Genomic DNA, 15268 nt, shown 5'->3' with positions numbered 1-15268 from the left:
GAACAAAAGCAACAACGAGTGGACGTTTGCCGTGAGATGTTGAATGATTTGGAAAATAATCCACACTTTTTAGACAACGTAGTAACAGGCGACGAATCGTGGACATTCCAGTACGACCCGGAGACGAAAGCCCAGAGCTCAGAGTGGCACACACCGGCATCCCCGCGGACGAAGAAAGCAAGAATGTCAAAGTCCCGCATCGAGACAATGCTGATTGTGTTTTTCGACAAGTGGGGGTTAATTCACAAAGAGTTTGTCCCTCAGGGGAAGACTGTCAATGCCGAATTCTACAAAGAAGTCCTTCAGCGATTGCACAGAGCCGTCAAATGGAAGCGACAGGACCTTGCTCAACGCTGGCGTCTCCACCACGACAACGCTCCGGCGCACACAGCGTTCCTCGTGACCTCCTACTTGACCCGAATTGGAGTTGAAGTTTTGCCACAGCCACCATACAGCCCTGACTTGAGTCCTCCTGATTTCTTCCTATTTCCGAAGGTCAAAAGATGCCTGAAGGGTCATCGTTTCGACGATATTCCGAACATCCAACGTGCTGTCACGAAGGCACTAACTGGGATAACTCAAACGGACTACAGTGGGGCCTAGGAAGCTTGGAAAACGCGCTGGCAACGTTGTGTCGACGCCCAAGGCGAGTACTTTGAAGAATATTAACGTTTTGTACAAATTGGATCAATAAATTTGTTTTTCTAGACTGAGTCTCATTACTTATCTACCACACCCTGTATTTTGTTTTATTTTCCGTTAAATTCAGCAGTCCCATTCCTGTAGCCAAAATGATTTCCTTTCCCGCCTTGACCGTCTAGCTTGAAGGCATGGGTGAGCGTTTTGAATGACACGTAGAGACCAAAGAAGCCCCTTTTACTTATTCTCCCAAGTACTAGCACCAACCATTGGAATCTCACATTCCCGTATTTTTTGGTGCCGCCAAGAGGTGTCTCTGAAACGGCGACTGGTTTCCGAGGCTTTTCCGCCAACCCCACTGGATGTTGGAACGGGGGCCACGTCCCTCTCCTAAAAAATTCCTCTCTGAACAAGGGAGAGAAGTTCACTTTGGCAGGGAGAGTTTTCTAGCCTTTGGTTAGTAAGCGTATGTGTTCCTAGCGTACTCGAAATTAGATATTGTCAAGATGCGTGTAATGACTTAGGAAGTTAGTAAACTCAAACGTATCAGCACCTTGCCGGCCGTGGTGGCTCTCCAGTTCGGAGCCGCGCTGCTGCTATGGTCGCAGGTTCGAATCCTGCCTCGCGCATGGGTGTGTGTGATGTCCTTAGGTTAGTTAGGTTTAAGTAGTTCTAAGCTCTAGGGGACTGATGACCACAGCAGTTGAGTCCCATAGTGCTCAGAGTCATTTGAACCATTTTGGTATCAGCGCCTTCTTGTTCCTTAGTCGGAGAGAGTATGAAGCAGTCCTTATTCGTGTCAAAATTACATCAGTTTTCTACTCGCAAAGAAGTCAGAACTAATAATTTTGGTTCCGTCTGCAGTTTGCCTGTTTACACCGCTTGGTCAACTGCTCTTGTTTTCTCTATTAAAGAATTATAAGCAATTACCTTTTTATCTAGACTGTAGGAGTTCTTGGTCCTACTTTCCACAAACATGCGTGACTCCTATATATTTCAGTAAACTCAACAATTAACTTCCTACAGCGCTTTTTTTAAAATAGGAACTCCCATTTTTTATTACATATTCGTGTAGTACGTAAAGAAATATGAATGTTTTAGTTGGACCACTTTTTTCGCTTTGTGAAGATGGCGCTGTAATAGTTCTGTATTTTAATTTAAAAAACCTACCTGTTACCAACTGTTCGTCTAAAATTATGAGCCATATGTTTGTGACTATTACAGCGCCATCTGTCAAAAAAGCGAAAAAAGTGCCCAACTAAAACATTCATTTTTCTTTACGTACTACAGGAATATCTAATAAAAATGGGGGTTCCTATTTAAAAAAAAAACGCAGATGATATCCGTTTGACCTATGGCAGCGCCATCTAGCGGGCCAACCATAGCGCCATCTGGTTTCCCCCTTCAAGCTAGACGAGTTTCGTTCTTTGTAGTTTTTTCGTTTGACTCTTATTTCGTGAGATATTTCGCCCGGTCACGATCAATGGACCACCCTGTATACGTCAGAAATTGCATTCCATTGCAACATAAGATTCATACTTTGTGTGTTCTTTTGTCGAAATTCAGTGTTCCTCTTGATAAAACTGGCTGTTCTTCCAGAGCAATGCAGCAAGATACATTTTCAGTTTTTTCAATTAGAATATTTTAAATCGTGAAACAGTCAGGAAGTGTTTGTCGTACTAATGAAGGTACAGACATGAAGCAAGAATTCTACAGCTTCTCCTATTGTTTCGTGCTGGAATCTAGAAATAACTACAGTTCTCATTTAAATATCAGTCATTCGAAGCAAAAAAAGTCTAGGAAACAAGGGCTCTAACACTCATGCATCATGAGTACATCATCTTCGGTACTATGGAACAGATCTCTTCCACTGCAAGGTATTTTCCACAGTTTGAAAGATGGTAGTATGGACCGCAACAAGAACAAGTGACAATAAACACGCGATCTAAGGCACGTAAGTGCATTCCCTAAGAGCCATGAGCTATTCTTCATTTTTGCTACTGTGAAATGCACCTCTTCTACTGAACAAGTGCTCAAAGCTCTTAAAGTATGTATTTTATCTTGTTTTAGTCCATACCACATCATCCTAAAATATGTTAAGCAAAGCTCTTGCAGTAGAAGAGATTTGTTCCACAGTATTGAAGATGAAGAAGAGCTCATAGCTCTTAAGGCAAGCATTTTAGAGCCGAGACCTTTTTTGCTTCCAATGTTCGTATCTGGATATTGACAGTTCCTCCTGGGACACTGTGTGTATAAAATTTACTACACGCAAGATAGAGATTATGGTGATGACTGAATTGGTCTCGCCGAAGATACAAGTTAAATGTGGTGACCTATGTGTGGGGGAAGTGGCAACAAAACGACTATTCACGTTGGTGTGTAGAATATATGAGTCTGGCGATATACCATATGACTTTCGGAAAAGCATCATCCACACAATTCCCAAGACGGCAAGAGCTGACAAGTGCGAGAATTATCGCACAATCAGCTTAACAGCTCATGCATCGAACCTGCTTACAAGAATAATATACAGAAGAATGGAAAAGAAAATTGAGAATGCGCTAGGTGAAGATCAGTTTGGCTTTAGGAAAAGTAAAGGGACGAGAGAGGCAATTCTGACGTTACGGCTAATAATGGAAGCAAGGCTAAAGAAAAATCAAGACACTTTCATAGGATTTGTCGACCTGGAAAAAGCATTCGACAATATAAAATGGTGCAAGCTGTTCGAGATTCTGAAAAAAGTAGGGATAAACTATAGGGAGAGACGGGTCATATACAATATGTACAACAACCAGGAGGGAATAATAAGAGTGGACGATCAAGAACGAAGTGCTCGTATTAAGAAGGGTGTAAGACAAGGCTGTAGACTTTCGCCCCTATTCTTCAATCTGTACATCGAGGAAGCAATGATGGAAATAAAAGAAAGGTTCAGGAGTGGAATTAAAATACAAGGTGAAAGGATATCAATGCTACGATTCGCTGATGACATTGCTATCCTGAGTGAAAGTGAAGAAGAATTAAATGATCTGCTGAACGGAATGAACAGTCTAATGAGTACACAGTATGGTTTGAGAGTAAATCGGAGAAAGACGAAGGTAATGAGAAGTAGTAGGAATGAGAACAGCGAGAAACTTAACATCAGGTTTGATGGTCACGGAGTCAATGAAGTTAAGGAATTCTGCTACCTAGGCAGTAAAATAACCAATGACGGACGGAGCAAGGAGGACATCAAAAGCAGACTTGCTATGGCAACAAAGGCATTTCTGGCCAAGAGAAGTCTACTAATATCAAATACCGGCCTTAATTTGAGGAAGAAATTTCTGAGGATGTACGTCTGGAGTGCAGCATTGTATGGTAGTGAAACATGGACTGTGGGAAAACCGGAACAGAAGAGAATCTAAGCATTTGAGATATGGTGCTATAGACGAATGTTGAAAATTAGGTGGACTGATAAGGTAAGGAATGAGGAGGTTCTATGCAGAATCGGAGAGGAAAGGAATATGTGGAAAACACTGATAAGGAGAAGGGACAGGATGATAGGACATCTGCTAAGACATGAGGGAATGACTTCCACGGTACTAGAGGGAGCTGTAGAGGGCAAAAACTGTAGAGGAAGACAGAGATTGGAATACGTCAAGCAAATAATTGAGGACGTAGGTTGCAGGTGCTACTCTGAGATGAAGAGGTTAGCACAGGAAAGGAATTCGTGGCGGGCCGCATCAAACCAGTCAGTAGACTGATGGAAAGAAAAAAAAAAAAAGTGCACCTCGGACGACTCACCGACGGCGTGTAGAGGTTGAGGTAGAGGCAGTCCTCAGAGCCGGACAGCTGCGGGCCCTCCGCCTGCAGGCAGTCATCCGCCTCTTCCATGGCGTCGCGCACGCCCTCCCACTGTGGCACCGGCTGCGGCGGCTGCCAACAGGAAAGACACGTGAGAGGTTCCATCTGGCACGCTATTCTCAAACTAACTTCATTTCTATATTTTCAGTTATCTTTGAAACTGGTATCGACTTCTACTTCGTCAATGTAATGCAAAGAGACTTTTTCCAAAGCTGTTTCACAGAGGAAGACTGCACTGTAGTTCCTTCTCTAGATTGTCGCACGGATGACAAAATGGTAGATATCGAAATAGACGACAGAGGGATAGAGAAACAATTAAAATCGCTCAAAAGAGGAAAGGCCGCTGGACCTGATGGGATACCAGTTCGATTTTACACAGAGTACACGAAGGAACTTGCCCCCCCCCCCCCCCCTTCTTGTTGCGGTGTACCTTAAGTCTCTAGAAGAGCGTAGCGTTCCAAAGGATTGGAAAAGGGCACAGGTCATCCCCGTTTTCAAGAAGGGACGTCGAACAGATGTGCAGAACTATAGACCAATATCTCTAACGTCGATCAGTTGTAGAATTTTGGAACACGTATTACGTTCGAGTATAATGACTTTTCTGGAGACTAGAAATCTACTCTGTAGGAATCAGCATGGGTTTCGAAAAAGACGACCGTGTGAAACCCAGCTCGTGCTATTCGTCCACGAGACTCAGAGGGCCATTGACACGGGTTCCCAGGTAGATGCCGTGTTTCTTGACTTCCGCAAGGCGTTCGATACAGTTCCCCACAGTCGTTTAATGAACAAAGTAAGAGCAGATGGACTATCAGACCAATTGTGTGATTGGATTGAGGAGTTCCTAGATAACAGAAAGCAGCATGTCATTCTCAATGGAGAGAAGTCTTCCGAAGTAAGAGTGATTTCAGGTGTGCCGCAGGGGAGTGTCATAGGACCGTTGCTATTCACAATATACATAAATGACCTGGTGGATGACATCGGAAGTTCACTGAGGCTTTTTGCAGATGGTGCTGTGGTATATCGAGAGGTTGTAACAATGGAAAATTGTACTGAAATGCAGGAGGATCTGCAGCGAATTGACGCATGGTGCAGGGCATGGCAATTGAATCTCAAGTAGACAAGTGTAATGTGCTGCGAATACATAGAAAGATAGATCCCTTATCATTTAGCTACAAAATAGCAGGTCAGCAACTGGAAGCAGTTAATTCCATGAATTATCTGGGAGTACGCATTAGCAGTGATTTAAAATGGAATGATCATAAAAGTTGATCTACGGTAAAGCAGATGCCAGACTGAGATTCATTGGAAGAATCCTAAGGAAATGCAGTCCGAAAACAAAGGAAGTAGGTTACAGTACACTTGTTCGCCCACTGCTTGAATACTGCTCTGCAGTTTGGGATTCGTACCAGACAGGGTTGATAGAAGAGATAGAGAAGATCCAACGGAGAGCAGCGCGCTTCGTTGCAGGATCATTTAGTAATCGTGAAAGCGTTACGGAGATGATAGATAAACTCCAGTGGAAGACTCTGCAGGAGAGACGCTCAGTAGCTCGGTACGGGCTTTTGTTAAAGTTTCGAGAACATACCTTCACCGAAGAGTCAAGCAGTATATTGCTCCCTCCTACGTATATCTCGCGAAGAGACCATGAGGATAAAATCAGAGAGATTAGAGCCCACACAGAAGCATACCGACAATCTTTCTTTCCACGGACAATACGAGACTGGAATAGAAGGGAGAACCGACAGAGGTACTCAGGGTACCCTCCGCCACACACCGTCAGGAGGCTTGCGGAGTATTGATGTAGATGTAGATGTAGATGAAATAAAAATATTTATATTGGCGGACATCCTTTAATTTGTAGCACTCATCCTCTTTTCTAGTGTGCCGTGTATTAGCGATTCATGACACAGTCGTATTCCTGTCTCACTTGGCTGTTGGTTCTAGCGCTGCAGCAGAGTGTGTCTGCAAATGTCCTATTTTGGTTCAAATGGCTCTGAGCACTATGGGACTTTACTTCTGAGGTCATCAGTCCCTCAGAACTTAGAACTACTTAAACCTAACTAACCTAAGGACATCACACACATCCATGCCCGAGGCAGGATTCGAACCTGCGACCGTAGCAGCAGCGGGGTTCCAGACTGTTGCGCCTAGAACCGCTCGGCGACTCCGGCCGGCTTTCCTATTTTCTAACTTTCAAGTTGGTGTGATGTATGGCAGCTAGGTCTAAATGTGGAAAAATGTGTGATAATGCAGACGAATAGGAAGAACAATCCTGTAATGATCGGATACAGTATTGCTAGTGCCCTACTTGACACAATCAAGTCGTTTAAATATCTGAGCACAACGATGCAGAGCGATATGAAATGGACCGAGCGTGTGAGAAGTGTGGTAGGGAGCCCGCCCGGTTAGCCGTGCGGTCTAACACACTGGTTTCCGGGCGGATTAGTGTCGAGGTCCGCTGTGCCGGCCAGTCCGTGGATGGTTTTTAAGACTGTTTTCCATCTGCCTCGGCGAATGTGGGCTGGTTCCCCTTATTCCGCCTTAGTTACACTATGTCGGCGATTGCTGCGCAAACACTGTCTCCACGTACGCGTACACCATAATGACTCTACCACGCAAGCACTGGGGTTACACTCGTCTGGTGTGAGACGTTCCCGGGGGGTCCACTGGGGGCCGAACCGCACAATAACTCTGGGTTCGATGTGGGGCGGTGGTGGGGTGAGTGGACTGCTGTAGCCTGTTGTGGGGTTGTGAACCACTGAGGGCTATGGCGGGGACGAAACCTCTCCGTCGTTTCTAGGTCCCCAGTTCCATACAGAACAATACAATACTGTGGCCGGAAAGGAGAGTGGTCGACTTTGGGTTATTGTTGCCGATGAAGTCCCACGCCCCGTGACAGAGTAAGGGGAACGATGCGGGAGACCCGCATCGCCGTACTAGGCAATATCCTAGTGGAGGTGGTTTGTCATTGCCTTCGTCCGACCGTAATGGGAATGAATGATGATGATAAAGACGGCACAACAACACCCAGTCATCTCGAGGCAGGGAAAATCCCTGACCCCGCCGGGAATCGAACCTGGGACTCTGTACTCGGGAAGCGAGAACGCTACCGCGAGACCACGGTCAGCGGACTTGGTTTATTGGAAGAATTTTAGTAAAGGGTGGTTCATCTGTAAAGGAGATAGCATATAGGACCCTAGTGCGACCTATTCTTGAGTACTGCTCGAGTGTTTGGGATCCGTACCAGGTCAGACTGAAGGGAGCCATCAATTCAGAGATGGGATGACAAATTTGTTACCGATAGCGTAAGTGTAATGGAGATGCTTGGGGAGTTCAAATGGGAATCCCTAGAGGGAATGCGACGTTCTTTTCGAGAAATACTATTGAGAAAATTTAGAGAACTGGTATTTGAAGCTGACTGCCATGCGATTCTACTGCCGCTAACATACACTGCGCGTAAGGGCCACTAAGATAAGATAAGAGAAATTAGGACTCATACGGAGGCATACAGACACTCGTTTTTCCCTCGTTCTGTTTACAAGTGGAACAGGAAAGGAAATGACTATTAGTGGTACAAGGTACCCTCCGCCCCGCACCGTACGGTGGCTTGCAGAGCATCTATTTAGGTGTCGATGTAGAACAACAAAATTGTTGCTCACAGCACCACAGCGGCATGTCCTCACAGCGAGGAGTCTGGCGTACGACAGAGTTGCACCGGCGCTAGGCCACTAGGGCAAGGTCTCCAAACTTTTTAGTCTGCGGGCCACATTGACTCCTCCACGAAGTCATCAGGGCCAAGATCTACCTAGTGGGATTAAAGCACTCTAGCTTTCCATGATCACCGTAATGTAAGGCTAAAGGAAAGATGAAATCGCAAAAATCTAAGGTTGTGGGAATAGCTAGCACTGAAACGAACTACACGATTTTTATTTAATTACATAATTTTGATTGGTGGACGTACCTGACCGAAGTTCTGGCGTATTTTATTCTGGTGAATTGCACCGACAAAAAATTGTGTCTGCACATTCTTCACGAAAACGTCCTGCAAAGTTAACGAAATCTCAAAAGCATTGTTAGCAACACTATTACTGCAAGACGTAACAGAGGTAGAGTATGTCAACGCATTGTTATTTCAAGCGGCGCAACAATTACTTTAGTTATGTAGTCTTGTAGCGAGTAGCAGAGCCAATGTCGCGGTGTATTGGTCACGATAGGCCTCGAAACTCAATTGGTGGCAGTGTAGGTACCACCTCAAATACACTCCTGGAAATGGAAAAAAGAACACATTGACACCGGTGTGTCAGACCCACCATACTTGCTCCGGACACTGCGAGAGGGCTGTACAAGCAATGATAACACGCACGGCACAGCGGACACACCTGGAACCGCGGTGTTGGCCGTCGAATGGCGCTAGCTGCGCAGCATTTGTGCACCGCCGCCGTCAGTGTCAGCCAGTTTGCCGTGGCATACGGAGCTCCATCGCAGTCTTTAACACTGGTAGCATGCCGCGACAGCGTGGACGTGAACCGTATGTGCAGTTGACGGACTTTGAGCGAGGGCGTATAGTGGGCATGCGGGAGGCCGGGTGGACGTACCGCCGAATTGCTCAACACGTGGGGCGTGAGGTCTCCACAGTACATCGATGTTGTCGCCAGTGGTCGGCGGAAGGTGCACGTGCCCGTCGACCTGGGACCGGACCGCAGCGACGCACGGATGCACGCCAAGACCGTAGGATCCTACGCAGTGCCGTAGGGGACCGCACCGCCACTTCCCAGCAAATTAGGGACACTGTTGCTCCTGGGGTATCGGCGAGGACCATTCGCAACCGTCTCCATGAAGCTGGGCTACGGTCCCGCACACCGTTAGGCCGTCTTCCGCTCACGCCCCAACATCGTGCAGCCCGCCTCCAGTGGTGTCGCGACAGGCGTGAATGGAGGGACGAATGGAGACGTGTCGTCTTCAGCGATGAGAGTCGCTTCTGCCTTGGTGCCAATGATGGTCGTATGCGTGTTTGGCGCCGTGCAGGTGAGCGCCACAATCAGGACTGCATACGACTGAGGCACACAGGGCCAACACCCGGCATCATGGTGTGGGGAGCGATCTCCTACACTGGCCGTACACCACTGGTGATCGTCGAGGGGACACTGAATAGTGCACGGTACATCCAAACCGTCATCGAACCCATCGTTCTACCATTCCTAGACCGGCAAGGAAACTTGCTGTTCCAACAGGACAATGCACGTCCGCATGTATCCCGTGCCACCCAACGTGCTCTAGAAGGTGTAAGTCAACTACCCTGGCCAGCAAGATCTCCGGATCTGTCCCCCATTGAGCATGTTTGGGACTGGATGAAGCGTCGTCTCACGCGGTCTGCACGTCCAGCACGAACGCTGGTCCAACTGAGGCGCCAGGTGGAAATGGCATGGCAAGCCGTTCCACAGGATTACATCCAGCATCTCTACGATCGTCTCCATGGGAGAATAGCAGCCTGCATTGCTGCGAAAGGTGGATATACACTGTACTAGTGCCGACATTGTGCATGCTCTGTTGCCTGTGTCTATGTGCCTGTGGTTCTGTCAGTGTGATCTTGTGATGTATCTGACCCCAGGAATGTGTCAATAAAGTTTCCCCTTCCTGGGACAATGAATTCACGGTGTTCTTATTTCAATTTCCAGGAGTGTATTTGGCGGGCCGGATACCGGGGGTGTCCGGCCAGCTAACGCGGGCCGGTTTGCCGGGCGTCGCGGGCCGGTTTCAGCCCGCGGGCTGCAGTTTGGAGACCCCTGCACTAGGGCATGCTGCCTGGTCCTCTTTATGTCTGGAGTGGCGGGCTGACGATGTTGTCTAGCAAACTGTGGCACCTTGGAGAATGGGGTGGCCGGTCTCGTACGGAAGACCGGAAGCTAAAGAAGACAGTACGGGTAATGTAACTGATGATGATAAACAGAAGGCCGAAATTCTAAACCTAGCTTTCAAAACCTCGTTTACGGTAGAGGACTGCAGCACCAATCCCCCTTTCAACTATCGAACAAACGCAAGGATGGCTTAGTGTTTAGTGTATCTGGGATTGTAAAACAGTTAAGGTCCTTAGACGCCAGGGAGGCATCTGATCCAGACGGTATCCCCATAAGATTTCATGTTGACTATGCTACAAATATAGCACCATTATTATCCATCATCTATCAGAGATCATTGGAACAGCAGAAGAAGGCCCAGGTCATAGCAGTCTATAAAAAGGGCAGAAAAACGGATTCACAAAATTACCGACAAATTCCACTGACATCGATTTGTTGCAGAATCATGGAACATATTTTCTGTTCAGACATAATGACCTTTCTAGACTCTGAGAAGCTCACCTGCAGAAAGCAGCACGGTTTTAGGAAACAGCGGTCATCCGGGACACAGCTGGCCTTCTTTGCGCATGATATACAACAGGCTCTAGATACCGGCTCCCAGGTTGATGCCATATTCCTCGACTTTCGGAGGGCGTTCGACTCACTTCCGCGCTTTCGCTTGCTCCGGAAAGTGCGCGCTGACGGTCTATCCGATGACATATGCGGTTAGATAGATAGTTTTCTAACAGGCAGAAAGCAGTATGTCGTCCTGAATGGTGTGACTTCAACAAAAACAAGCGTAACTTCAGCTGTGCCCCAGGGCAGCGTAATAGGACCTCTGCTTTTTACGATTTACATAAACGATCTGGTTGATGGTATTGACAGCGGCATTAGACTGTTTGCCGATGATGCTGTAGTCTACAGGAAAGTACTATCACACGAAAATTGTGAACAAATCAATGAAGGTCTGCAGAAAATAAATGCGTGGTGTAATGACTGGCAGTTATCTCTGAATATTAGTAAGTGTAACCTACTGCCTATAACAAAGCGAAAATCCCCATTAATGTACGAGTACAAAATAAATGCCCAGTCATTGAAAGCGGTAACATCCGTCAAGTATCTGGGTGTGACTATTCGAAATGATCTCAAATGGAACGATCAGATTACACAAGTACCGGATAAGGCGAACTCTAGATTGCGGTTTATAGGTAGAAGCGATGCAGTCCTTGAACAGATGAAGTTGCTTACATTACTTTAGTTCGTTCAGTCTTAGAGTATTGTTCGTCTGTATGGAATACTTACCAGTTGGGTCTGATTCAAGAGATTGAGAAGGTCCAAAGAAGAGCGGCAAGATTCGTGACTGGTACATTTAGCAATCACGAGAGCGTTACAAATCTCATAGAAAGTTTGAAGTGGGACGCATTTGGAGATAGACGACGCACTAAACGGAAGGGGCTGCTCACTAAATTCCAAAATCCGATCTTCGCCGAGGATGTAGAGCATATATTATTACCGCCAACTTTCATATCGCGCAATGGTCACCATTCAAAGATAAGGCGAAATTAGACCTCGTCCTGAGGCGTTCAGACAGTCGCTTTTCCTTCGCGCGATCCACGAGTGGAACAGAGGGGGAGAATTTGACTTTGGCGCAAATAGTGCCCTCCGCCACACACAGCTTGCTGGCTAGCGGAGTATGTATGTAGGTATGTAGGAGACAGGAGCTGCGGCTGAGTGAAGGGAATGGCATCAACTTGGTGCCAGCACTGGTGGACCGTGGACATCGGTGAACAAGTCTTGGCATCTGGCTCTAGGCCAAGCATGGCACTCCGGCCGAGCTTGTTTAATCCTGGTATGGCTGGCCAAGGGAGTTGGTCGTGATAGTGGCGCTGCGTAGATGAAGGACGGGGCGGGTGCGGTCGACATGTGAGGGAGCCCTGGTGGAGAACCAATACCAAGAAGGGCAGCTAGAATGCTACCCAGCTAGCAGCCTCCGAAGACAGTCTCGCAGACTTGCACTCGGGATCGTCCCGGTGGTCTGGAGCAGTGAACAGCGCTTGGGTTCGTTAATGACAGTGCAGCCAAGAGTCTAGTGTTGCTAGCTGCAGCATGCTTTCGGCTTCGATGGTTAAAGTAAATTACTATGTATTATTATTTGTGGTGTAATATTTCTTGCTCCCTTTACTGAGAGGTAGGTGAAATTGTGTCAGGTATTGAGTTTTGCATTTTTGTAAATTGAGTACTGAATACTTTTCTTGTGTCACCTCGTGTATGCGCTTGGATCTGTTGAAATTGGTTAATAAGTATATTTAGATACTGTTAAGGATTTACGCCCACACAACCCTTAGTCGCTTTCCACTCCCATCGTTACCTGCACCACATTATGAATGGTACGAGACGATACTCTTGTTGATAAACAATTTTTTTTATCCTATGTCTGCTTCTTGGATATCCTCTACTTCTATTACATAAAGAGTCTTCCAGACAACTTTTTTTTATGTGTGTCTTCATTTTCTTTTACCATAAAGGAAAAACTTGATGCAGATCTCTCAGCGAAATATCATTTTATGGCTCGGTAAGCCTTTTTTAAGCCTCATCTACATCAGTTCACATCCATTGGAAGCCAAAGTTTTGCAGTTTCGATTTAAACAGTCTGTTAAGTTTTTCTGCAAATTATTTGTAGCTTATTGAGAAAGACTTGTAACAACTATAGCTGCTGTATCCGACATGGCATCAGACAAAGATAGTGACATGAACTGCAAAATTTTATTGGTGACAGCACTGACTGCCATTATCGATATTAGGAAGAGAGTCGATCTCTCTCGTAGAGGAATAAAGGCGTGGGCAGTGAGGTGTAGGTAGTCACTTTTTATCCACCAGTGCTGTCTCCAGTCTTTCCATTGGATCAGTTCGTTTACAACTGGTGTGGCCCTGTGAGTTGTTGGTCGCTTCTGATGCGTTCGCAGTATTAGCGAGAGTGTTGCTGTACGTGAAATGGCATTCTATTGCTGGTCAATGGCTACCTACAGACTGTATTCTACGAGGCCGTCAGTGACTCTGTAACAGATACTGATTTTCTAAAAGCAGTTAGTGATTCTGGTACGGAAATTGCTCACCTAATCCTGTTCGGGTTTCGTTTGTCTACATCATATTTCGCCCAGCTTGTTTTGCTTAATAAACTGTCCATCTTCCGTGACTCAACGTGAGTGTTGCTGCTAACCAATACCTCGGCTCTGTTCTTCCTGTCTTCGGAAAGAACCACGAATACTTTCACATCTCAAGAGATCGTTACTAGTTTCGAAATTACATAATTCGCCTTTAACAGCTTACATGCGTTTACGTTCAAAACATACAATACTTTGTTTTATTTGCGTTTTGCTCTAGGACAGAGAAAAATTAACAGTTTGTAACGTGCGACAATGAAGGTGGAAATAGATTTTATGTTAGAACTTTGGTGATATAAGTGCTTGTAACATTTGTCTCCAACGTATTTCGAAAGTGAATAACATTCACTTTGTTCTATACAGTCTCTCACAGTTGTTCTCACTATTAACCACGTTTGTTGCACAAAATCATTACACAAATATCACAACGCTCCATGTGTTTTAACTAACATACATTGACTGAAAACGAAAACAAAGTAATACCAGGGCATATAAGCGTGAGAATTGTTATGATACATAGGTAAGGCACTAAATTATGACATGTCGAAAAAAGGAGGCATATGTCACTGCTAGATTCAACTCAAACGAAAATTTTTAGAGTAAACAACAGGGGTTCTGGAGTAAAACCATAGCATTTACAGACATACTTCACTCCTAAATTGAGTTACAAATTGAAGTAGCAATAAATATGTTTTAAGAAATCATGTAAAACACATTAAAATTTGGCTGTCCATTAATCGCTGTATTTTATTACTTCAGACTGACTAGTTTCGGGCAGTGCTGCCCTTCTTCAGATCTACTGAAAAATAAAAAAAAAGAATTACAATTGGTTCTCGAACTTTGTTTACAATATTAAAAAGGCACAAACAGGTCAGTTTGAAATTTAAAAAAAAAACAATGATCAACAAACAGAAAACAAATCTATTTAGCTGACCATTAAAGTTGCTACACCACGAAGATGACGTGCTACAGACGCGAAATTTAACCGAAAGGAAGAAGATGCTGTGATATGCAAATGATTAGCTTTTCAGAGCATCCACAAAAGGTTGGCGCCGATGGCGACGCCTACAACGTGCTGACATGACGAAAGTTTCCAACCGATTTCTCATACACAATCAGCAGTTGACGGGCGTTGCCTAGTGAAACGTTGTTGTGATGCCTCGTGTAAGGAGGAGAAATGCGTACCATCACGTTTCCGACTTTGATAAGGGTCGGATTGTAGCCTGTCGCGATTGCGGTTTATCGTATCGCGACATTGCTGCTCGCGCTGGTCGAGATCCAATGACTGTCAGCAGAATATGGAATCGGCGGGTTCAGGAGGGTAATACGGAAAGCCGTGCTGGATCCCAACGGCCTCGTATCACAAGCAGTCGAGATGACAGGCATCTTATCCGGATCGTGCAACCACGTCTCGATCACCGAGTCAACAGATGGGGACGTTTGCAAGACAACAACAATCTGCACGAACAGTTCGACGACGTTTGCAACAGCATGGACTATCAGCTCGGAGACCATGGCTGCGGTTACCCTTGACGCTGCATCACAGACAGGAACGCCTGAAATGGTGTACGCAACGACGAACCTGGGTGCACGAATGGTAAAACGTCATTTTTTCGGATGAATCCAGGTTCTGTTTACAGCGCCATGATGGTCACATCCGTGTTTGGCGACATCGCGGTGAACGCACATTGGAAGCGTGTGTTCGTCATCGCCATACTGGCGTATCACACGGCGTGATATGGGGTGCCATTGGTTACACGTCTCGGTCACTTCTTGTTCGCATTGACGGCACTT

General features: G+C 45.9%; 1 protein-coding gene across 1 annotated transcript in view; it reads right to left on the bottom strand.

Annotated features, from left to right (window-relative positions):
* The window catches only part of LOC126234479 (juvenile hormone esterase-like), a 91472-nt gene that overhangs the window by 58528 nt on the left and 17676 nt on the right, over nucleotides 1–15268 (bottom strand). The window contains exon 3 of the mRNA XM_049943174.1: nucleotides 4420–4551. Within this exon, the coding sequence (XP_049799131.1) occupies nucleotides 4420–4551 (132 nt within the window). The remainder of the gene's footprint in view (nucleotides 1–4419; nucleotides 4552–15268) is intronic.

Source organism: Schistocerca nitens, chromosome 1, assembly GCF_023898315.1.
Source record: "Schistocerca nitens isolate TAMUIC-IGC-003100 chromosome 1, iqSchNite1.1, whole genome shotgun sequence".
Taxonomy (NCBI): Eukaryota; Metazoa; Arthropoda; class Insecta; order Orthoptera; family Acrididae; genus Schistocerca; species Schistocerca nitens.
Note: the sequence above shows the minus strand (reverse complement) of the source record. Positions and strands in the feature narration are given on the sequence as shown.